Raw genomic sequence first — 25,566 nt, forward strand, 5'->3', positions numbered from 1 at the left:
TTTGAGGTGATGCTGTGGTCACAAGCTGAACAGTAGTGCTGTTAGCTCATGCTGTGTGTGCCAGCCTTGGTTGCTCACTCAGTATTGAGGCCTTTACATCTAGGAATGTTACCCATGAATTTTTTTTTTTTTAATGGAGTCTGTTTACTAGTCCTGAGGAAGCTGATGTGAATCCCATGTAGCTGCGGAACTTTTAAATCTTTCGCGGTACTTTAATATATATGTGTGTGTGTGTGTATGTGTGTATATATATATATATATATATATATATATATATATATATATATAATATAATATAATATAATATAATATAATACATACATACATACACACAATGTGTGCTGTGCAAGCAGTTAGACCAAAATTTTATATACAGTATACAATTTGTGCTGTTAAAGGGTTAATTTGCTGTTGTAATGTTTCACCTCCCATGACTAGCCTTCTTGTTTACACACATTTTTCTTCGGTTCTTTTTCCTGTAACAGTTGTTCTGTATTTTTGTCCCTAATTCTTATACTCTCAGCGTGTGTGTAGAGTTTTACTGCTTCCCTTTGGTACTTTTTGTTTTTTAAAGTATTTATGCAGCTTATGTGGGGTCTAGGGACCTCTGCTTGGAACAGCAGTGTGAAGAGATGGACATGGTTGACCAGATGTTTGTTTTAGAACTACCCTAACCTAAATGTGTTTATGTAGACAAAAAGAATGGGTGAGAGCAGCTCATGTTGTAAATGAAATGTTAATAAATGCATGCAACCCTAAATAACAGTCAAGCTCGACTTCGAGTAAACAGATTAGATCGCAATTACATGTAGGTGAGATGATGACTGAGCATGTGCTCAATTTGTGAATCCAGTGCTAATGCCTATCCTAGGAAAGTCTGAAGGAAGCAAAAAAAAATAAATAAGTACTGAAAAACTGTCAAGAGACACTAACTGAACTATAATAAGAAGGTAACTCTGGATCCAAGTCATTTACAGAATCCAAAGACATTCTTTGACTGTGTATACATTTGCAAGAAAGCATCCACTATTAGGAGCTTCTCACTACACAATGGTAAGCTTCTGAAAAACATTGAAAAGTTGGAGAAAATTGTGAGGTGAGGAGACCCAAAATTTCCCGGTAACAAGTTTGTGGTGACACTTGGTGGCAAATTGTGATAGCAGCACTCTTTGGCTATCTCTTTAATACTGAGTAATTAAAAAGTGTTTGGAAGGGGTTTGAGTGTAGTTGAAAAGAGCCTTCTTGTGGTCATCTCTGACTGGAACTGGTGTTACCTAGTATCTTGCACTAGTTTGAATCCGTGCAAAATGGTGACCTGTTCTGACTGTTCATAATCTTGTCCATAGATACAGCAAAAGATGCCTAAGGAATGAACTCGGTAGTACAGGTGGGAAATTATATGATTTTGTCATTGCATCCATAAGTACTGTATACGCAACCAGCCAATAGCTTGTTGATCAGGCATTTGTAAGCAAAATAATAATAAAAACAAAAAGTTCTATATATATATATATATATATATATATACTGTATATATGTATTTTTTTTTTTTTTTTTTTTTTTTTTGTAAATAGCTCGTGGCGTTGTGATGGAGAAGCAGATTGTAGTGATGAATCTGATGAAGTTGGTTGTGACAATGTTACTACCACAACACCACAGTCCTCCATTCCTCTTGGGCCACTACTCCCGCCTACAAATCTAAATTGTACTGAATTTATGTTCCGGTGTACGAACAAAATCTGCATTCCATTCTGGTGGCGTTGTGATGGATTGGACGACTGTGGGGATGCCTCTGATGAAGATGGGTGTAGCCAATCAGGGGCGCGCGCCAACACCACCACCACGGTAGCCCCGACCACACCTGTTCTGCAATCTTGCCAGAAGGTAGGCATATTTTTGTTTTAACCATGAGATCAGTCACTAAATTAGACTAAAATTTAAAATGTACTGTATAATCTAAGGGTGGCATATTTGAGGTGTATTTGTGTATCGTATGATTCTATAACAGATTGCCTTAGTTGCTTTACATTTAATATAGTAAAGATGTGGGAATGAAAGAAATGTCTCAAGGAATTCATTGTAGAAATTGATTTTAATTTATCCAAATGAAAATAATGATAATGTTAAAATTGTAATGGGGAAAATACAATTTTATTTTGTCATTGTCATGTCTAATCATTTGGTATATACAGTAGGCCTAGGTTAACGTGGGTAATTTTTCTTCCGGTGGTAGCTTTGTGTTTACAGTACTGTATATGTGGTTGGAACAGTAATAGAAGTGCCCACCAAGAACTGGAAGTAAGGTAAGTACTCCTTGAGAAAGATTATGGGTACTGATGCATACTGATTAGAGCCACTTTTGGTCATTATTTTAAGAACAGGTTGATGCTTGATGCATTTTTACATTAAACTGTATATGCAATTCTTATCAGATCGTTATAAATCTAACTATAGGAAAATGTAGACGATTTGTTTAAGAGCAGCGATGCTGGTTGTTGGTGGAATTCTGTAGGTGTAAGATATAATGAATGGACTTCATTATATGGACTGACATCATTTGTTTTATTACCTTTATACTTCTTTATCTGTTGTGCTCTCCTATCTTCTGAGCTGATACCTCCCCATTCTTTGAAAGTTTTTAAGTTGGGTAATGTTATTTTTGTTTTTAAATCTCTTGGAATAAAATAATAATTTGTAGTTGTACAGTTCTGGCTGGACTATACATGCCTGTAGGTGCAAAATTATTTTAAAGGCAAGTTAAATAATATAACGGTGAGATATGCACAAACTTCATTTTTTACACAATCAGATACTTTGAACAGATAAAGTAGAACAGATGAAATAAACAAATAAAATTTGTTCAAATATTTATATTTGAACAAATATAAAATATAACATGATACTCGGTGTGCATATTGTTGTCGGTTCTACATCATCCAGCTTTGAGTTAGCTGAGTTAGCTTGAGTTAGCTTTGATCAGATTTAGGTTAAACATACAGCTTGTGTAACTTGAACTGATTTTGAAGAGAATTGAGATTTTCTAGCCGAGGCCCTGTAGTAGCTCCCCAAAGTAAGCACTAGTTCACCCATACCTTGGGGAGGTCCGCCAAGCCTTTGAGATTCATCCGAGCTTAAAGGAAACCAAAACCAGAATCTGGTTTTAATGAGAAGTCAAGTTTAGGGATTGGAGATCAACCCAAAATTGAGAAACCCCCTAGCAGAAAGCAAGAGTTCAACAATAACGACAACTACTTGAAAATTAGCTACATGCCATCTTCTATATTACAATTGTCAACTTCTCTGCTCTGAGGGACTTGGAGCTTAGTCCAGCTTAGTTTGATGGACTGCTTCAAGACTTAGAGGACCAATGTATGCTCTGATGGATGGCTTAAATATACTGTAAGAGCAAACATTTAAGGAGAATTTATTCATCTTGCATATTTTCCAAGATACATTTCTTTAATAGGTAACATCTTAGTTTACAGTGTATATAGTGCAATATATAGGATCTTTACAATAGGAATATAAACAAATAGTTCTGTAAATGATGTTAAGACACAATCTCGCTTAATATTTCTGGCCTGATGGCTAACTCCTTTTTGGAAATAAGTTTCTTAAAATTGCACCGTTTCTCACCAGGACCAGTTTCAGTGTACCACAGGGTCGTGTATATGGGAAACATGGGTATGTGACACAGACTTGGACTGTCCTGGTGGAGAAGATGAAGAAAATTGCCACCAGACTTCCACTTGTGTTGACTTAGAAGAGTTCCAGTGCAGACGTACTGGTGGATGTATTCCCAGCAAACGCCTTTGTGATGGTCAGGAGGACTGTGCTGATGGGTGAGTACTGTTTAGTTCCCTCTACTCTGTATTACAGTATTTTGAGCACTAACATTTCGACTTAGGCCAGTCACATGTTAAAGTGCATTACAGCTCAGGGCATATTTGTTTGCAAAATTAGTCCATCTGTACATGCTGTATATTCTTAATATGTAAAACACAGCCACTTTACAGCTTTACAATTTTGTTTGCCATTTTATTTGCATCCCGGTCGGAGCCGGTCGGCCGAGCGGACAGCACGCTGGACTTGTGATCCTGTGGTCCTGGGGTCGATCCCGGGCACCGGCGAAAAACAATGGGCAGAGTTTCTTTCACCCTATGCCCCTGTTACCTAAGAGTAAAATAGGTACCTGGGTGTTAGTCAACTGTCACGGGCTGCTTCCTGGGGGTGGAGGCCTGGTCGAGGACCGGATCGCGGGGACACTAAAAGAGCCCCGAAATCATCTCAAGATAACCTCAAGATATCCCTGGATTATATAAAATACTGCACTGTCAACTCTTGATTGGCCAGGTTTACGTCACTGCACTGGCTGAACTTGGTTTGTAATTTCTATTGAGAGTTGGAGCAATTGTGAGTACCTACCCAGTTAGCAGGCCTCCATCCTAACCTCATTTTTATATCTTTAGTAAAATATGTTAAACAAATTTAATATTTGGAGAGCCCTGAAAACTGTTTATATTAATAAATTATATAAAGTGGGCCATCTATTTGCTCTCTTTCATGAACACTGTTTTAGAGGTACACGAGTGAACACACGTCTACCAAGTTCAAAGTGTATTGGTGAATTTTAACATTTCTCTTGTTATGCACAGATTAATATACTTTAGGATTAATTGTGTGCTGAACTGTTAGTCTAGCATGTTCTTGGCAGGTTTTGGGCTCCTACATGTACATTTCTAGTGTTATGTATTTTTGGATCACCGTAATTTTTGTTTTTCTTGCCTAATTTCACATTTCAAATATCGAGGTTTACACTATAAAGTAGTACAGTAAAGTATAGTACTGAATAAAAGCATTTAAAAATGTGTGATTTTAGTAGTCCCTATAATATAACTGTTTTTTATTATTTTTTTCTCCGCTGTGTGAAGTCTGGTTAAATTTGATTCATTAAATAAAAATATTGTATTTTTAATACAAAAAATACAATATATGTTTAATACAAAAAAAACATTGTTTATTTAAGGTCTGACGAGGAAGGCTGTAGCACAACACTGACCCCAACAGCAAGATGTCCGTATGGATTTTTCATGTGTGATGGAGGGGCTTGTGAGGAGCTATTTAAGCATTGTGATGGCAACCACGATTGTGTCGACCTCACTGATGAACAGAACTGTTCTTCTAATAATGACAAGGTGGGTATTTTAGTTAAGCTAGTTAATAATATATCAAACTAAAGAGATTGTTGTCTAAATGACCTTGTCATAGCTGCATTATACTTTTCACCACCTTGGCATAGTACTATACTGTAATAATGTGCATTTTTATTAGGATCACTGCACTCGGGCAAGAACAAACGGGGCAGTGTACATATATATAGATCATATGTAGCACTTGCATGATTATAGAAGGATGTTGAGACATCTTATACTGTATATACAATAAGTATATTGTATATACTTATAAGTATATTGTGTATATTAGTATATATATATTGTATATTATATATATATATAAGTATATATTGTATATACTTATAGGTATACAGTACTGGTATTCCCCTCGCCCCAATGATCCCGGTATGCATTATTTCCCATTTTGTATCTGTTACACCCTTGGACTTACCGAATCCAGTGTACTTTGTTACTTGCAATTGAGCTTTCTCTTCTCGTTGCATATCCCATATTCACCAGTCTTAACTTTTCCCCCATTCTGTTTGTATTGCAATACATACTGGCCTGTGGAATATGGTACTTTTCTTAATGTTTCTTATGCTATCAAAATGTTTAATTTAGCTGATCTGATTTTGTATTGCATACTGATTAATAATTTAAAAAAAGATTGGAGTAGCCTTTTCCAAGTTTGTTGATCTAGTACCATAATCGATTGTTATGGTTTCTTACGCATACTTACCTTACAGGCATTCCTTGTGACTGGCTTCACTGTGGTTCAAGAAACAAATACCTCAGTCAAAGTGAAGTGGGAAGTAAACAATAGAGAAAAAGTTGAGCGTAGCTTGGAATTCATGCCGTCTCTTATTGTGAAAGCTGCTCTTGGTAATCCATCTGCCTGGCATAATATATCTTGGACTTCAAATACAGTGAGTATTCACTTGTATCTTACAATGCATGCTGTATTTTGAGTGAAAAAACAAATACATAATTTCAGCTTGGCATATCTTGTCATGATTCGTGTGAAAATCGCTGTTTATATAGATCTTCCTGGTACAGTATACTCAACAAATGTCATCACTAATGCTTTACTGGTTGATCACTCAACTTCATACTATTTATAATTATAATTTAATAATAATTCATTGTGTAGGGGAACAGGCAACCAGTGTATATATTCATGTTAGGGTTAAGTTAAGTTCTGGCAAGGAACTTTATGTAAGCCTAACTACTGATGCAACCCCACAATAAGCTGACTTTATTCCGGGGTAGTCGGCTTTACTTTATATTCTGTTTGGTGAACAGGGGTATTAGATAATAGGAAACACGCCCAGCCATTTCTGTCCCACCCAAGATTCGACCCATGGAATTCCCAATTGCGAGTTGAGAACGAAACCGACTGTACTACCAGCACCCTTGTTTAGTTACTAAATTATATTTTTTTATGCCTGAACTTGTTCTGCTGTACTTTCATGGCATTTTATTTAATGTGAGGCTTTGCTCTAAAAAGATTTCTTTATCATTATTCTTTGAATTATAAGGTGTATAGATAAAAAGAGTTTTACGGACTGAAGGGCTTATAAAGGTATAAACTAGCTCGCTTATCATAGTGGAAGACCCACGCAGCATTTCTGCTAACACTTATCATTAGTTCTGCATTGTCTTAATTTTATAGGCAAGTCTGTTTTTAAGATGTAATATTTTTCTCATCCTTATTCATATAGACCTGGATGTTGGCTTCACTTTGTTTAAACATTATGTAGCCTGTTGTCCCACATCCATATTTGGTGATGCTAAGCTCTTCACACACAGTGGCACTGGGCTCCTCTATAATTTGATTTAATTTTATAAAAAAAAAAAATTCCTTGTGGTTTACTTTTTATTTATTTAATCATTAATTGTCTTTACATTTACATTCTGCCGTGCATGTAATATGCTGAAAATCTATTTCGTGTTTTATTTTCTCCTTACAGTCATATGAGTTTGATGGCCTTGAGCCATACACAGCATATGTGCTCAAGGTGTATGTTCGGGAAAAGAATGGATCCCAAATTTTCCCTCCGATAAAATCCAGGATTTTCCACACACAGGAAGCAAGTTAGTTGAATTAATTTTAAAGTATCTTTACCCTTGATAAAACATAAAAAATATGTAATATATGTGAATATTTGTATATGTGTATATATTTGTAATATTAAGCTAATTAAATTGTTATACTGTATACAGTGGCACTTCCAAAATCTGGATTATATCTTTCCAAATTTGAATGAAATACGTATTTTAAGAATTGGCCTTTTTTTTCCTCCAAATTTTTCTTAAAGCAAGTGATACAATTCGTGTTAATGCATATTTAGACACAAATAATATATGAGTAATGATTTTTACAATCCTACAAAAGACCATTATGCACTTTGCTTTTTGGTAGTAATAGTGAGTCTTGGTAAGACAGTGGCAGAAAAATGCAGTTATATTAGCAGGTCAGTGTTAAATTTTTCTAGTTACCCTGTACTGGTCTTGTAGTAGTCGTCAGTGGTCACTCCTAATGTTGCTCTCTTGGCTACAGATTATAACTGTTCACTACAGACAGCCAGTTCCAGGCTACAGTGCTGCATACAGCATTGATAGAGAGCATAATTTTATTCATTAAAATTAAGTTTATAAATTATTTGTGACATCAAAAGCAGCTCTAGAAATGAATGCTGTTCTCTGCTCCCACTTTCCTCTCCCCAGTGAAGACGACATTTTTCTAATAACTCGGCCTTATTATCCTTGGTAATGAAGTTCCTCTTACCTCCTTTTCTGATGTAACCTTACTATTCTTGGTGCACCAAATAGCTTCAATGTGCAAATAATGATATATTGGAAGAAAAACCAGTGAGTAACAATATTCAAAATAAAAAACTCGCGTAAGGAAAGCATGCGGATGGTGCGTGTGCCCTAGCTATAGGTATGCACACCATGGGAAAAAGCGTTAAACACCTTTGTACAATTTATTATTCAGTACAAGCATAGTAAAACACTTGTAGAATATTTACCGGTATGCATTATTTTATGTATTATTGGCAATTAAAAAAACAAAGATTAGCAAAAATAAGAACAAAATTACTAATGGAATTATCTGATGAACTGGCATTTTAGATTTCATTGAAATTCCCTGAAGAAATCCCTTTTTTTTTTTTTTTTTTTTTCCAAATTTTGGAGGGGAGAAAAACTTGAAGATTTGGTCCTTTGTTTAGAGGGTCATTTTGTAGAGAGGTCCAGATCTGAGAGGGTGCGCTGTGCATATAAAATATATTTTAATTGAGAAATAAAATTTGTTCCTTCAGTTCCGAGTCCTCCGGAAGGTGTAAAAGTGGAACAGTTGAGGGATAGAGTTAAAGTCAGCTGGAGTCCTCCTATTCACCCCAATGGACCAATCAAGCAATATCGTGTGTAAGTAGTAGCATCTACTGTAGTTACTCTTTACCTAACTCGGTACACGAGTGTTCTTCATCTCTGATCAATTTTCAGGTCCATCAGTGTGTTAGTCATCCTATTGTTTGACCAAGATGTGTTTTGCATTATGTTTTGTTATTGGGAATATATTTATAATTTAATACCAATAGATATTTGAACTACAGGATAATTGTTTTAATAATGGTCTTTATCTGTCAAGGTCAAGGATACTTTAAGAATTTTTGTTAACATTTCATGAGAAAGAACATGTATTGCATAAAATAAGACATGTCATGTAAAAAATAGATGAAATAAGACATATTTCATGGAAAGATGAAATGGGCTATCATAGAAAAACCTTTGACAAGCTGAAAGTTTCACAAACCAAGCCAAAGTGTTTTCTCCTTATATGCACTGTCATTACATGATAGGTTACTTTAAGCTCACTAATGGCTGCCCTTCACGTATGTTTCTTTTTTTTTTTTAACCAGTCTATTAGTTTTTCACAGTAGTAATAGTAGTAGTAGTTCTGGAAATAGTAACTTTTAAATCATTTTAGAATAAGAAACAGGATAATTATCCGTCCTATCCCTTACCCTTTTCCGTACCTGAATCATGTTTAATAATTTGAAGCTTTTGTGTATTCCAAGCTTTGAATGATCAGAATTGTATAGACTTTTACATTTGAATTATTGTATTGTATAATTAATGCTCATCATGTACTGTATACGGTAATCATTTTGAGTCCTACCTCATTTAAGTTTAGTGGATATAGTTAAAGTAAGAAGATCATTTTTTAATAATTGTACAAGTCTATAAATGTTGAAATTTTGAACTCTGTGTGTTTTGACTAGCACATTTGTGTGTACATGAATTTGTGTTGCCTTCCAGATATGTTTCTCCCCCAAATCCAGCTCGGGAAGTGAGGCTTCCAGGTGGTGTTAATCAGCTTATCATTCATTCAAAACTTATTGATTCCAACGTAATCCGTGTTTGGGTAAGTAACGCATTGATAGTTCGAATATTAAAAATGTCTTAAAACTCCTTTCTAGCAAAGCTCCTGCTTTCATTTTTGTAATGTTTTCTTAAGTGATGGTAGCCATATGTGTATTTGGTAGCATTCATAAGTTGTACCGTTTATTTGAGAACGAAACTATGTACAGTTTGTAGAAGGCAAAATTGCTGAAATTCATCTGAGAAGGCTGTTCGATGATATGGTAGAGGCAGCTGATCAGCATCTTGGAAGAGAAGAGTAAAAGGTTTTGTAATTTTTTTTACCATTAGAGTTCTGCTATAAAATGTGTGCCTGTTCTAGTTTTATGTAGTATATCCTTCAATTCAGTTTTGCAGTGAGGTTTCATGTAATAATTATCTACATAAGTTTTGTGCTGTCATATTCTTTTCAGTTTCTTTCATATTCAGCTCCCTGGAGCTATAGGACTGATATATGCTATATTAGTCTGGAGGGGCTTCAGTCAATGGAGTCCTGCCTATTGGAGACCAGAGCTGGAATCTGGGGCCAGAATCACGAAGCAGTTACGCAAGTACTTACGAACCTGTACATCTTTTCTCAATCTTTGGCAGTTTTGTTTACAATTAATAAACGGTTAATGAGCTTTGAAGCACCAAGAGGCTGTTTATAAGAATAACAAGAGTTGATTGGGAAGTTTTCATGCTTGTAAAATGTTTAAATATAACCAAAGCCATCAAAGATTGGGAAAAGATGTACACGTTCCTAAATACTTGCATAATTGCTTCGTGAATCTGGCCCCAGGTCCCCTCAGAGGCACAGGGAGCAATGGCTTAAGGAGCCCCTCCGGGGTATTTCTTGTCTGCCATCGATCAGGGTTAGGCACCCAGAAAGGTAGGCATCTCAAAACACACCCCACATGGTAGGAAATTTAAAAAAATCTGAGACCAAACAGAGAAACAGAACTCCTCAAAGGAAAATGGAGGAAACAAGCAATCGTCACTCCCTGCCACCGTGCTGCTTGACCGCGCAGCCCTCCTCTCTGAGAAGGGGAGGGGGAGCCCCGGACCAACATGCCGGCTACTCACACCTCAGTTCGGAGGCTGAGCATCATAAACAAACCGCCAACCGGAGATAGGGAAGGTGCCAGGGAGCCTCCGAGACTCACCCAGAAAATGGCATTTCATTACATTCACCACTATCTTGCCAATCTATTTATTCTCTTGGATTTAATTTCTTGTTACCATAACAAGTCATTTTCATGATCAAAAGTAAAGATATATTATGAGTCTTCATAACTCCAGTTGCTATATACATTTAAATTTTGTATAGGTGACTGTAACAAATGAAGTATTCACCAGTGAACCAAGTGAGACGATAGAGTTTGTACGAGAACCTTTTGAGAATGCAACGGTGCAAGTGTGTACTGTGAGCAGTACAACAACAAGTGCCAGCCTGACCTGGGACCCCGTGCCAGGAGTTGATGGCTATATTATCAGCCATTCTCGGCCAGAAAATGAGTACCTGTCGGGTAAAATCACCAACAAAACCAGTGATACTCGAATTGAAAGTAAGTGTAAATCTTGATATATCATTCAAAATGAATTGTTAGTGATTTATAATTTCATATCTATATTATTACAGATGGTCTGATGTTTGAAATTATTACTTCAGTAAAACAGTATTATAGATTTTGTCTGTGTCAAAGTTGTGTTTTAAGTACTTAATTAACCCCCAATTCTCATTAGTATCAGACCTGGCACCTGGAAAGCATTATGTGTTTGAGGTGAGAGCATACAAAGGCCAGCTGCTTGGACCAGAGAAGACTATGGAAGTGATTACTCAAGGACAGCCATTGGTGGCGGTAGAATCATTACAGGCTGTAGTGATGAAGGATGTAGGAACAACGGTCAAGCTGTCTTGGAGTGAGCCTCCTTACAAAACTAAAAAGGTAAGAGTTGAAGATAATTAATAACATTTTTTAAATTTACTAGATAAAACTTTTTCTTATTATGTTGAGTGTTGATTCAGATACTGAATTTTTGTTAAGCATTATCCAAGTTTTGGAAACATTGGGTGTATGAATGTGCGGGATGTTTATGAAAGCGCATGTAATGAAAACTGTCAAGAATGTTTTCATTGCTGAACCTCCTGATATTTGTTGTCGATAGGCTATACAGCATATGACTTTGTATTCATTCTGTGCATAATTAAGTTTTGAACTTTTATTGTAACAAATTCTAATTAACTTGTGTTCAATAGATAGGGGTAAGGTTGCTATTCTTTGGTTACCTAAGTTGTGTGTATTCAAATTGCATTTATAAGTACAGCATTATTAATAACTTTCCGGAAAGTCATATTGTATGAGAGGGGGAAGGGGGGAATAGAAAGAGATATTGTTGATCTATAAAAATACACCAGACTCTAGTCTGGAGATGCAATATAGAGAGAAGTTAGCCAAGTTATGCGAGTGGTTGAATTTGGTCAGTATTTTATCAATTCTAGTATGTAATATCCACATTCTGCAAATTATTTATAATTCATAAACATTGGTCTTGATAAGTGTGAATTGGAAAAGGGGGGGGGAGACTCGTCTGGACAATACAGTAGTTAATGTATTTGCTATATTCTGTGATTTTCACATTTTGTTAATGTGCCAAATCAAGTAATGGTTTGATGCAAATGCAACAATGATTGCATTTTCTCTTTTTTGGGGGGGTGGGGGGCATTAATTCTTCAGTTTTATTTATTTATTTATTTATTTATTTTCTTTTTTTGCAGATTCCATGGACATACCGCATTGTGTGGGGTAAGACAGCTAATGATCTCAAGCATAGTGCCAATGTTGCTACAAGTACCAATACAACATATGTGATCAGGGGACTGGAAGCATGCGAGACCTATCTGGTTGCTGTCATGGTGGAAGGACCCATCGGCATCGGTCCAGTTAGTGAAAAACTGGTAAATACTTCAAGTATTCTGAATGTTGTACTGGAATATTCTTGATAAAGGCAAAAGTAAAGTATTTTTTTACCTCGGACCCAGATATTTTCAGGTTAGTTTTTTGGCTTAATTAAAATATAGTTTCAAGTTAATCTTTCTTAAAAGATGTAATCTGTAAAATGATTAAATTATGATGCTCTGGTAGTTTTATAAATAAATTGAAGTTGCAATTTCATGAAAAAGTACTGAGGAAATTGTTGCCTTTATTTTTCCAATTTTATCCTTAAGTTGTGGCATTTCTGTATCCAACTTTCACCCATTATTTGGAAAATAATTAAATAAAATACAAGAGTTTGTGTATATAAAAAGCTCCTTCCATGGCAGAATACTTGTTGCTTCCTTAAGCAAGGAGGATCCTACAGGTCCTATGGATAGTATCTTGTCCAGTCATGGGAGAAAGACTTTCTTCACTGGTGCAGCAGGGATCCTTTCAAACAACCCCCGATGAGTCATACTGCTGCTTGGGAGGCACTGGAAAATACTCGGCACTGCCTCGAGTAGCCTCGGAAAGCTTCATTAAAATTTAATGTTACTTTACATTATGAGGAGCATCGAGCAGCTCACTTGGTAGGTCACTGACCTTGACTGCCTTCAGGTGGTAGCACCTACACCACAACAGTGAATTGACTTGAAATGCCTCGCATTCCAAGTGCTCCAGATAAAAAAAAGTGTTAAGGAGACCAGGACAGGAGGAAGGAAATAGGAGTAGCAGTGTCCTGTTCAGAGAAAAAGAACTTTCCTGTGCTTTACTCTCAAAGCCTGATTACCGAGTTATCCCACTCAGTTGCAAGTCAAAATAAAATCCATGATTCACCTGTGCTGTAGAGTGATGACAAAAGCATTAGGATCAGAAGCATACAGAAGTCACACATCCCAACACCCAAACCCTGCCAAGAGAGTAAATGCTCTTCAATAAGAAAACTGCAAAAAAATCAAAACATCCCTTTACTGTATAGCAAAGAGTCTGCCCCCAAGACAACAATGGCAAGGCCACTTAAGATGGTACCAGAAAGCAAACGTACAGCTTAGCTTTCATGAAGATATACTGCAATTGCTTTAGCGTGGCCACTCTGCAACAACTGACATGGGGCACCATTATACTGGGATTTAGGGACAGGGAGACTTGAACTGCCTAGAGGTGAGAAGATAATGGAGCAAAGCCACCACCCGGCTGAGAACATGATGAATGAGAGGATGGACAAACCATGTAACAGATGGCAATGTATGGAAGAGCCAAATGAGGGTAATAGGATCTGATTCTATATCATACACTCCACTTCAGTTATCCCTAGCATTGCATTTGCCTGTGTCTTACTAGACAGGAAGTGAAATTTCCCCCTCAAACCAGGATAAGCAGGCTTATCCACTCTGGCAACTGTTTTCCAAGTCTAATGGAACAGGAGAGGGAGGAGGACCTGGGGGACCATACTCATTCTAAGGATAGGATAAAGAAGAGATCCTTTACCCATTTAAAGGCAATGACAAGGGAATATTTATACCCATTTAATGGACACCCCTCATAATGGGGAGTTTTCTTGCCTTGTCGTGAAAATCAAAGCACAAAGATTTTATAGGAAACGGTTTAAAGAGATTGTCTTTATTTTCAGTGCATACTGAACCAATACTTTACCTGTAGTGGGATTCAAGAGTTATTCTACTTTCGTAATCTGGTTTGGGGCCAGGCTTCTCCGATAATAGCTTGATTAGTAATGCTGTTGCTTGTAGCAACCTGCAGACATATGTTGCATGTCTGCAACCTATGTCCGTTCCATGTCTGTAACATACAAGGTAACGCTTGTACATTACAGTTTTTAGCAGCTAAACGATAAAATAATGAAGCTAAATTGTTAAACATAATTTTGCTTTCCCCTGTCTTTAAATTTCAAACTATGTACATGTTTGTTCAACAGCTACAAACTGTTGCCGACCCACTGGCTCCACCAAAGAACCTGCACGCAAGACTAGAGAACATGACCCTAGTAATAACGTGGGAGCCATCATGTCCCCAGTCCGACAATGACGACATGCAATATTTGGTAAGTTTTGACTAAATGTCTTAGGATTAAATTATATTAATATTCATTAGGATTAGGACTGGTACAGGCAGTTTTTTTCTTTAATGTAGGAAGTAGAGTGTGTGTGTGTGAGTGTGAGAGAATTAATGGTGTAAGGAGTAACTGGTTTAATATTAATGAAAGTTTATTCCAGGGATGTGATGTTATCTTGGTTATTAAATATGTACATTAGAGGGGTCAAGGTAAGCACATTAGCAAGATGTAAACAAAATGTACAGCATAGGCATAGCTGAAGTAAGTGAAGTTTGATGAACTGTATTGAGATAGTTCTCTACTTAGTGTACATTAATCTCTTTCACACAATTTGAGAATTTTATTGATGTGTGAGAGAATAGTCTTGAAAGTGAATGTAGACTAAAAGATGCAAAGATGTGGTGGTGGAAAAAAAAGAAAATTGTGTATGCAGTCAATATGTATGATGAAGTGATGCAAAGGTCATCAGCTCCAATACTTGGGATGTGAGTCATAAGAATAGGATGCTGAGTGGAATGGAAATCTCTCTCTTGGTGTTTTCCTTCAAAATTTGTCTTGTAATAATTTTTAAATGGGTTTACAGGTCTTACTTAGCGCCCTTTTTTCAGATGAATAAAGAGAAAAGAAGAGAGGGTGGTAAAAAGTTTCTTAATATGACCTCACAATGACCCTGCACAGTAAGCACCTCGAGAGCACGTAAGAACTCGTGAGAATATACTGTACTTGCAAGACAAATGTTGCGATTAACTACCGAAAATCACTAAGTAATGTTGTACAGTAGTAATGTTTTGAGTTATGACATTGTTTCCCCTTGAGGTCAATTATTGTCATATGACCAAGATTATGAATAGTCAGGCAAGACTACATTTTGGCCTGGTGCCTCCAGGGAATCTTCAATTCTCCCTGCGGCATGCCCATAATAATGTGCTAGAAAATTATCACTTAATCCAGCCCAGAAAAATACACACAAGTACTGTACATTTGTTGACCAAATCGCACACTAGAAAGTGAAGGGACGACGACGTTTCGTTTTGAAATTGTCTTTATCTACAAATCATTCTCTCGAATTGGTTACTCTTTGCATTTTATCAATTGTGCTTATTCTCAAGCTAAACGAAATTTCCTTCATCAGTGTTGGAAGCAGTCCAACACTAGTAGCACTGTACTATGCCTTCCCTTCATATCTGAACTTAAAACTTTTACCAATACCTTTCGTCCTCTTGACATAAAGCTCGCCTTTCGACAAACTAACACACTTCGTAGCAATCTAGTTCACACTGCTGCTCCTGCTTTTAATGCTGCTGGTGTCTACTCTATTTCCTGTTCGTCTTGTCATTTCCAATACTTTGGTGAAACTGGCCATACACTTAATGACAGACTTAAAGAACACAAAAGAAGTGTTAAGTCTGCAGACACAAACAATGCTCTCTTCTGTAATGTTACTTTCTTACAAACATGACCTAACATAAGCTTACCTTGGGAGCCGGTCGGCCGAGTGGACAGCACGCTGGACTTGTGATCCTGTGGTCCCAGGTTCGATCCCGGGCGCCGGCGAGAAACAATGGGCAGAGTTTCTTTCACCCTATGCCCCTGTTACCTAGCAGTAAAATAGGTACCTGGAGTGTTGGTCAGCTGTCACGGACTGCTTCCTGGGGGTGGAGGCCTGGTCGAGGACCGGGCTGCGGGGACACGAAAGCCCCGAAATCATCTCTAGATAACCTCAAGAAGATGGGCCTTTTACAGTTACCTTTGCTCTTATGTTCTTATTCCTATTATTATCCCCCTTTATTACACCTTACCTTTTGTACCTTTTGCCTTGCCTTTTCTTCCTCTAAGATTTTCTTCTCCTCACCTCTCTCCTGCTTGTTTATTGCCTCACCTCCTTCACTCATCAATGGATGACTGAAAATTGTCTAGCACCAAAATATAATATCATGCCAGACTGTGCATGATCCTGGCCATGTGACAGCAAATTTTTCCTAGAAACCAACTGAATGCTGTTCATAAAGGATCTTTTCATGTTTGCTCAAGGCCTGACATTGTTTACTGTGCCCGAGTAATACTAATATAATTTTATGGTTAGGATTGACTGTTTAAATACACATGTTACATTAACCTCTATCTACATTAACTTTTTTTTTTTTTAAACAGCTTATCATCACGGATATTATTCGTAGAGAGACGTCAAATTATATGCTAAAGAAGCAGGACAACCACACTCAGCGCCACTCTGTCCGTGCTCACTGGGGTGGCCTCTACTCCATCAGCGTATGCACATCTTTGGCACGTGCACGCTTGAGCCGGCCAGTTATTTGTCCTGGTCCTGTCATCCCTCCACCTTATGATTTGACTTACAATCCTAGTGATGGATCATTCTTTTGGAGAAGAAATCGCACTCTTTCACATGACATTTTAGCAAAAAAGTAAGTTTTTCTTTAATAAATTTTATTTTTAATACAAGTGTCACTTTTCTGTTGCTCATACAGTAGCATTAACATAGTTCATTTTAAGATTAAGGCACATTAAAATTGATTAGCATTTTATCAGTTTAAATGAAACTTTAATTCTTTAAGTAAATTGTCATTTACAAATGTATTTAAAAGTTGTGCACATGTTCTGTTTTATATCATCATATTATATTATTATTCTGTAGTATTGTGTGTTTTGAGTGAATTTACGATTCGGCCGGAGATCCCCTTGAATCCTCTCTCCTTAGTCTTCAGTTTTCAAGAGTCTGCACTCATTCTTATAAATCACTAATGGTTTACAAGAACTTACCTACAACATTCACCCATCTACTATTCACTCAAGCATTTTCATAGTGTATCTTCAACATTACTTGTGTCCAGAGTGCAAGTTTCGTGCAATTACAAAAACCCTGTGCCGAGTTATTGACCCTCCTGCCTGCAAGTTTCCTAACAAATGGAGATTATGGGGGGATAGCATGTAGATGGAGATATAGGTAGATTGATGGGTGGATGGATGGTGATATAAATTTATAGATGGATAATGAAAGATATATATATACATACATATACTGTGTGTATGAACATGTACATATACTGGATGAGGCATACTATATCAGATGACCAGACTAGACCAACCCTTAAACCATTCTCCATCCTCTCCCCATCATCTCGCATCACTCTCTCCCTCCACTTCCCCATCACCTTACATCACTCCTTCCCTCTCCCTCCCTCATGTCTCTCAAAAAAAAAAAAAAATACATCATAATATTTAGCACACACACAACTAGTAACACACTGAAGATAAGAGAAAGGGATAGTTGCAGACATGGTTGAGGTCATGCAGAATAGAACAGCAGTCTCTTGCCAACCTTTGTGTCATCTACTAAAATATATAAACAAATGAGAATTACTTTAAATAGTACTGCAGGAGGATGTAAATAACTGCAAGAGTGGTCAGACAAATGATTGATGGTTAACTTTGGGAAATGGGGAAACGGGTAAAGAGGGCAGACAAAACTGGTGCTCTACAGCTTGAGAGGGAGACGGCTATAAGCTCCCGAGAACAGAACGTGACCAAGGTGTGGACGTCGTCTAGATAGGACGTAATAAAGATAGTTACAGTGATGGTCATTTATTGGGTAGATATAGCTTTCGTTTTTCACCTGAACAACAATGGGTACCCAAATAGTGGCTAATAAATCAAAACCTGTTGATTGAATTTATAGTGTATTTACATTCAAATTATAAATGAAATTCAGTATTTTGAATTGCTTAGAAGTCTTGTAGTGCTCTTTTGATTGCAACATTTTTAATTCCTATACTAATTTGTCATTAATAATGCTGTCTGGTACATTACATTGTCACTAAATATTGTAAACAAAAATTCTTTTCAGCATCAGCTATGTTTTATACATTGCAAGGCACAGAAATATGAGTGACGCAAAAACCTACGAGTGCACTGCTCCTCCTTTGATTGTAAATGACCTGTCATTAGGAGTCATTTATTACGCTGCTGTTGCTCTCAAGGATGCTGATGGTTATCTTTCAGAACACTCTCAATTCATACGAGTTGAGAAACCCCTGGGTAAGGTCAAACTTTGCTAGTCTATTTCATTTGATTTCAAAGTAGCATTTAGTAGATATTATAGCCTGGCATACATAGATTTGTGTGTCATGTTCTATAAATTTAGTTTTTTGATGCTGTTGATAGTAATGAATTATCTATTACAAAAAGCAATATGGTAAAGCTGCTCCCTCTCAGTTACCACTTTATATTCACAGGTGATGAAGTAGTGTTGTCACAGAAGAGTATAGCAGGGGTTGGCGTGTCAGTGTTCCTAGTAGTGGGGGCCTTAATTGTGGTTGTAGCGGTATTGGCGGTGAGGCATAGACGACTGGCACGCTCGTTCCTCACCTTTGCCAACACCCACTATGACCGTTCACAAGGCACCACACTAATTACAACAGATCACAATTTGGGTAAGTTTGTATACTCTGTATATTTCTTATATTACTGCTATCGGTGTTCATGTAAATGCAGTGAATTGTAAATTATTGTCTATGCCTGATTTTAGTTGTAACAAATGTATGGGTGTCCCATCCCATATTATGGTCTGCATCTTCTTTCTCTAAACCCTTCTTCCTCTCCGCCCAACCCCCTTCCCTCTCCAATTCTTCTAACACCCCCCTCTCTAGGGAGAGAGGGAGGGTGGGAAATAGAGAGGTGGAGAGAATGTGAGGGGGGAGTGAGTGAGAGAAGGGGGAAGTATGAGAGAGGGGGAGGGTGTGAAAGAGAGGAGTGAGGAAGGGAGGAAAGAGAGAGAGAATGAGAATGAGAGAGAGCAAGAGAGAGAATGAGAATGACCTGGGCATCACCGCATACCCATTTATTTGCATATACTGTAAAGGGAAAATCGCTGGAGTATAGAATTTGATATGATCACATTGCCTCAATATTTTTATCATCTAAACTGTCTTTGAAAAAAATGTAGTTTACAGGGAGATTTTAGTCAAAACCTTATGTTAGAAGTTCAGTACACTTGGGGAAGAGGAACTGCTTAGGGGATACTGTAACTACAAGAAATAATGACAAGAAACCTATAAGTCTACATAAAAGTATAGTGCAGGCCTTTTTTGCTAACCAAATCAAATAAAACATTTGTGTTCATAAATGGTTGTACATTTATAGATAAATTTACATACAATCTTGATACATTTTTTTACATAAGCAAAGTTCATAATAACAGAAAATGTAGCCACTATAGCTATACACACAATAATCTAGATTCGGATTTAAAAGCTTTGTGAAGGGAAGAACCAAGAGCCTTAGGACATTCAAATAAATTGCTTCTGATGTTATACTTGCATATTCAATACATACATTTAATAGTCACAAAATACCAATCAAGCTATATCTTAAATGCATATTAAACTAATTTTTTAACTACTAACGATGCCAAGTTCTGCTTCATGTGCCAGCAGGAACCGTAGCAATTGGTGAGATTGTTGAAGTTTCCCTGCTGGTAGGGGCATGGCAGTAGCAACTGTAGTCACAGCATTATTGTTATAGTAGTAGCAAGGCAGGGCTCATTACCCTTCTTTTCCTGTCAATTTCCATGCCAGTTTCCACCAGAACATGATACATGTTAAAGCATGATTAGCAAAGCTTTGCTATCTTAATATCATGTATCCAGATAGAACTTGATGCACAGTATTTCTCCTTTCGTAGTTGACAAGTAAGTCTCGAACCAATAGATGTTTTGTTATATCTTTTCACACACATTTTTTAACATAACTGGGGCTTAGATTCTGTCTATGGGGGATGTTGGTGAGTATTTGTTTAGTTTGATAGTTGCATATTAGGAAGAAAAAGTCATACAATATAATAATATTAAATTCATAATGGTAAAAAACTGCAATTACATTTCAGATGAAGATGATGACTCCCCCATGATTCGTGGATTTTCCGATGATGAGCCACTAGTGATCGCCTGATGTCTGTCTAGTGTGGCCTGCTTCTCCACCTCTGACCCTTTACTGCAAAGACCACAGCTCTTATAGAGATGGTTTAAACATCTAGCAGACTATAGTGGATATTATGCTTATTTAGGTTTATATTACCCTTTTTATCTCTTACTTTAGTGAGGCAACGAGACACGAGTGTGAAGGAGGAAGGGAGTAAGAGGGTACAAGGTGGAGGAATACAGAAAGTTATTTGAGGATTTGAATAAATAGAAGGGGATTCTGCACGTATCGGCTTGCTGGATAGTGAAGAATTTGTGCTGTATTTAGGTAGGTAAAAGTTATTCATTAAATATAGAATGAGGAATAAGGATGAAAGTGATTTATGGCCTGTATTTTGTATTAATATTTTATGTTTGTATATAACCAAGTACATGTGACTTGAGGTGTTAAGATGTAGGAGAGTTCAAGAGGATAACAAATGTTGTCTTTATTTCTAAGAGTTGATTGTAACTCTTCCAGGAGGTTTTAGGAGAGCTTCAGTGTTATTAGATGATAGGTAATACTTGGAAAACACACGTGTAAAAAAACAAACGGTATATTGTTATACTGTATATATATTTTTTAAGAATCTAAGACACATTATTGTAATGCATTCCCTATTGTATTTTGATCTTTTTGGGCATTTTGTCATCTGTTTACTTTTTATTTTTTTATTTTTAATACATTGTCTTTTAAACATAACATTAAAAAGTAATAAACACTTGTTAGCCTTATACTGTGTAAGAATCATGCATGCCAGAAAAATTGAAACTGTTTTTCTCTGCATCTCCTTTCGGAGGGGCAGCCTTCTCGAAACTATATAATGAAATGGTATTATGACCATTAGAAATATGCATCATTGTCACCACTAGCATATACAGTTTATAGAACATGTGCAGTACTCTATTGTTTTTCCTGTTATATTTGATCTACCTTCTTGCATATTTTGTCACATCTGTGTTCTCCACAAAATATGCTTTACAGCACTGTTGAAGTACATCTCTCCTGGTAATGATTAGTTAATAGATCACATCAGGGAACATTTCCTCTTGGCTGTTGTTGTACCTGTTAAGTTTATATTATATAATGGGGTGGCAAGTTAAATATTAAGTACATCAGAATTTCATGAAGAATCTTGTGAGGTATTAGGAAGTGTCTTGTAAACTTTAGGGGTCATAATTCATAACTATGACCTCTTAGGTTGATTACTATATTTCCTCAAATGGCTCTGTTGCTCTATATCTGTATATATGAAGCCATTTATCTTATTTTTTAATTGGTTGGTAAATTTAGCTAATGTAGTTTACTTAATGGTTTATTGAAGGAAAAAAAATAATATTTATTTGCAAATATTGCAGTCAACTACTGCATCAGACCCACACGTGTAGTACCTGTTAGTGTTCGTGGTAAAATTTCATGCTGCTACTGGTATTTCAGAATTTACTTTGCTTTATAGCCTGTGCTGAATATAATTAAATATTGAATTGTTGATTAGCTAAAGAAAATGATTTGGCAATTTGGTATCATTGTTTCTCTTAATTTGTCAAATATCTGTATTGACTATTTATGTATATAGTGCATGTTTTTGAAGGTTTAAATACTTTGGTAAGGTACTTTAATAATAGGTCAAAACAACTTTAGTTATTAAACAGTTTTAAAATTGTGTTGCATCAGCCCAAGGAACCGTTTCCTGTTGTGTTCAGGTACAGTATTTGCAAACACATTCTTTTAAAAATAAATTTTTAGGATGATTAACCAAATGTATATTGCCTGTAGGTTACACTGGAGGAAGTGGTAATGTGATATATACTGCATATTTGTTTACTATGAAAACTTTTGAACAAGACATCACATATGTGGAGTGGTTTGTGATAGAATCACAAAGTAAACATCTTTCATAAGCTGAAATGATGCTTTTAATATGTTGCAGTAATGGTTTGGTGATGTGACTAGTTTTTTCACCTGGGATGTAGGAGCTCTGAAGCATGGACCCACCCGTGTGAGGCTGAGGATCTATCCATGGGCCCCAGAGGTTTGGGGTTCAAGGTTCGAGTCTCCTAGAGCCCAGGTGAACGAAATGTTTATTACCACGGAAGTGTGGATAACACTTCGATGTAACTAGTGGTGATGGTCCTAACACAATCACACTTACATTTGATCACAACAGTTTAATGTATAGTAATTAGTCCTTACTACTTCTGTTGTATACAAGGAAGAATTACATTGAAGTTGTGTAGTTTATTTCTCAAATTTTAATGAAAATAAATTTAGTTTGTGGCAAGGGAATGTGAAAATTTATTGTAAATTTGCTGCAGAGCTCTTGTAATATTCCTTTTATTATATATTTTTAATTAATCATTAATTCCTGTGATAATAATGTATTGTATAGAATATATTCAACATCGTTGTGCAGTGATATTCAGAATGTTACTGGGCATAAGGCAAAGAGTTAACAAGCTCCTGCATATTTAAGAAATGTAGTGATATTGCTTTTCTGGATTGTGTGTAAACCAATGTAGCTCGACTCCAATTTTAATTCAAGGTTAGTGTTTATATCTACATACCAATGAAAGTTTTACTTTCTGTTCTGCAATGTATATTTTAAGACTTAGAACCCAAAGTATGGTATGTATTATAGTGCTTTGGGATTCATTACATGTATATGTTGAATTTTTTAAAAATCTCATTCCTGATTGAGGATGTAAATTTAATTAAAAGAATATTTAGAGCAATAAAATGTTTTACTGAAACCAGATTTTAATGAGCTGCATTACCTCAGGTTAGGTAGTTGGCATTTCAGAGACATTTGTATTGAATGTCAATACTTTTAAATGCTTCAGCACATTATACCCATTGTAATAAAGGATATAATGTCCTAAAGTTGACCTGAAAGTATAATGCCAGGCTCTTTTAAAATTCTGAATTATAGTATATCATAAGATTTAATTTACATCTGCATTCTACCCTTATCTAATTATACACACAATATATATGGCAGTATACCAGTACTGTTGTATGTCTGAATCCTTGGCTGCGACACTATATTTTGTCGGCTGGCCATGTCCCTACCAAGGATCAAAGTGCAGCCTATAAAACTTGTAAGTATCAAAAGAAGGCACAAAGCTGGAAATGCTATGTAGCACCAGTAATTTTTTTTTTAATATTTTTGGAAATTATTTCTTTGCAGCTACACAATACCTATTTTTTATGAAATTTGGTATAAACATACAACTCATGTCAGGTTGTATTTTAGTTAGAAAGTACAAACAATAAATAATTTGTCCTATTCAAAAATATTTTTAATTAGAAATATGTTCTTTTCATAGTTAAAATTAATCATGGCTTCAAATGGTGAGAGTACTAAAAAAAAATTAATTTGAAAATATCTGAGGCTTATAAATAGATTCTAGAATGCTTAAATACCCATCTCTTGGTCATATATTTTACTCGGGTGATATACCAGGATTAGATGAGGGGTCACAGACTAACAACACTGCAAACCAGACATGATGGGGCTGATTTAAATCAAAACATAAGATTTTAAAGTTAGAGGATATTACCCACCTTCACCAGACGTTACAACTCTTGCTATAGAAAAGTGCCACTTCCGGCCACATTCGAGCTATCTGCTGTTACCCGTTAAGCGCTCTGCCCCGTTCTCGTACTAGCTCTCTGCTACCTGCCACCTTCAGTACCACGTCCTACCTGACTCCACCAGCAGCGCGTAACAAGCATCCTCGTCGCAACCTATCACGACACCATTGTGCCATTTCCAACAACCAACTGCTGTAACCAAACTACAATACTGTATATTAAATAAACAAAATAGGACTCGTTGAATGTTGTCACCCAAAATCGTGTGTTAAAAGCTCTAGTTCTTTATGCCCCGCCTACCCATTTATACCTGGCATGCTAATTATCCCCTCTCACCTCTGCTGGTGAGAGGGGATAACATTTTCATCATATTTCATTTTAAAGTTGTGGATGTTATCGGTTTCAAGAACCTCTTCCTTCAATGCATTGCACTTTCCTACCACCCATACAGGAAACGAAAGCTTCGTTACATCTCTTCCACTCAATTGCGTGTCCATCTTCTACCATTGTCTCCCTTTTTAATTTAAATAGGCTTATTTTACCCACTTTATCAATTCCCCTCGAAATCTTGTTTATAGTTATAATATTCCCTGTTTCTTCTCTACTCTAAGATTGTGAAACTGAGTTCTCTCAATCTGCCCTAATAACTGAGGCATCTCAATTTTGGTACTAATCTAGTGCAAACCGCTGAACTTTATCAAGTGTGTTTATGCTTCACAAGGCGTGGGTTTCATGCTGGAGCTGCATACTCTAGAAATGATCTCACATAAGCAGTGTGTATTGACAGTTTCCTTGTTCAGATTCTTAAGTAACGTTCTTATGTTTGCCAACTTCCCTTATGCTGCCTGGTGGATTGTAACCCCGAGGTGACCTGGGCTGCCACCTGGTGGACTGACATCCCAGGTGACCTGGGCTGCCACCTGGCGGACTATATCCCGAAGTGACCTGGGCTGCCTTCAGGCGGATTGCAGCGCCAGATAACAGTCCGCCACCCGTCAAGGGTCTTGTGTATCACTGTGAGGTTGTACACCTAACGATCATTCGGCCTGTTTCCAGAAGGTATGTAATTCTTTATATTTCGATTGTGCTTTCTGGTGGGATTTTTCTTGATTTTAGTTGTTTGATTTCTGATCCCCAAGCCTCATAGAGCGGCAGATCCGAAGGGTGCGATTTATGAGGCCTACGGCATGACTAGATCCTACTGTCTACCCGAAACGCTATGAGTTAGTGGCTTTGCAAGAATGTACAAATACCAATCTTGTGCAATTTGCCGTCCCAGTGGCGCAGTGGTAAAACACTTGCCCGGCGCTTACGAACGCTTTGCCCAGGATTCGTATCCTGGCCGAGGAGGATTGACCGGGTGCCAATCCTTA

The 25,566-nt window shown here is 36.8% G+C and overlaps 1 protein-coding gene across 2 annotated transcripts in view; it reads left to right on the forward strand.

The window, feature by feature from the left end:
• LOC123774767 (sortilin-related receptor) overlaps nt 1-23,336 on the forward strand; it is a 58,818-nt gene extending 35,482 nt beyond the window's left edge. For both annotated transcript variants that reach the window (XM_045769352.2, XM_045769353.2), the window contains exons 23-37: nt 1,575-1,884; nt 3,640-3,842; nt 5,027-5,195; nt 5,921-6,100; nt 7,145-7,268; nt 8,498-8,603; nt 9,498-9,603; nt 10,909-11,146; nt 11,325-11,527; nt 12,358-12,537; nt 14,490-14,615; nt 16,779-17,050; nt 18,490-18,680; nt 18,878-19,075; nt 20,526-23,336. In XM_045769352.2, the coding sequence (XP_045625308.2) occupies nt 1,575-1,884; nt 3,640-3,842; nt 5,027-5,195; nt 5,921-6,100; nt 7,145-7,268; nt 8,498-8,603; nt 9,498-9,603; nt 10,909-11,146; nt 11,325-11,527; nt 12,358-12,537; nt 14,490-14,615; nt 16,779-17,050; nt 18,490-18,680; nt 18,878-19,075; nt 20,526-20,590 (2,671 nt within the window). In that variant the 3' untranslated portion in view covers nt 20,591-23,336. The remainder of the gene's footprint in view (nt 1-1,574; nt 1,885-3,639; nt 3,843-5,026; nt 5,196-5,920; nt 6,101-7,144; nt 7,269-8,497; nt 8,604-9,497; nt 9,604-10,908; nt 11,147-11,324; nt 11,528-12,357; nt 12,538-14,489; nt 14,616-16,778; nt 17,051-18,489; nt 18,681-18,877; nt 19,076-20,525) is intronic.
• Nucleotides 23,337-25,566: the final 2,230 nt, after the last annotated feature.

This window comes from Procambarus clarkii, chromosome 68 (genome assembly GCF_040958095.1).
Source record: "Procambarus clarkii isolate CNS0578487 chromosome 68, FALCON_Pclarkii_2.0, whole genome shotgun sequence".
NCBI classification, from domain to species: Eukaryota; Metazoa; Arthropoda; class Malacostraca; order Decapoda; family Cambaridae; genus Procambarus; species Procambarus clarkii.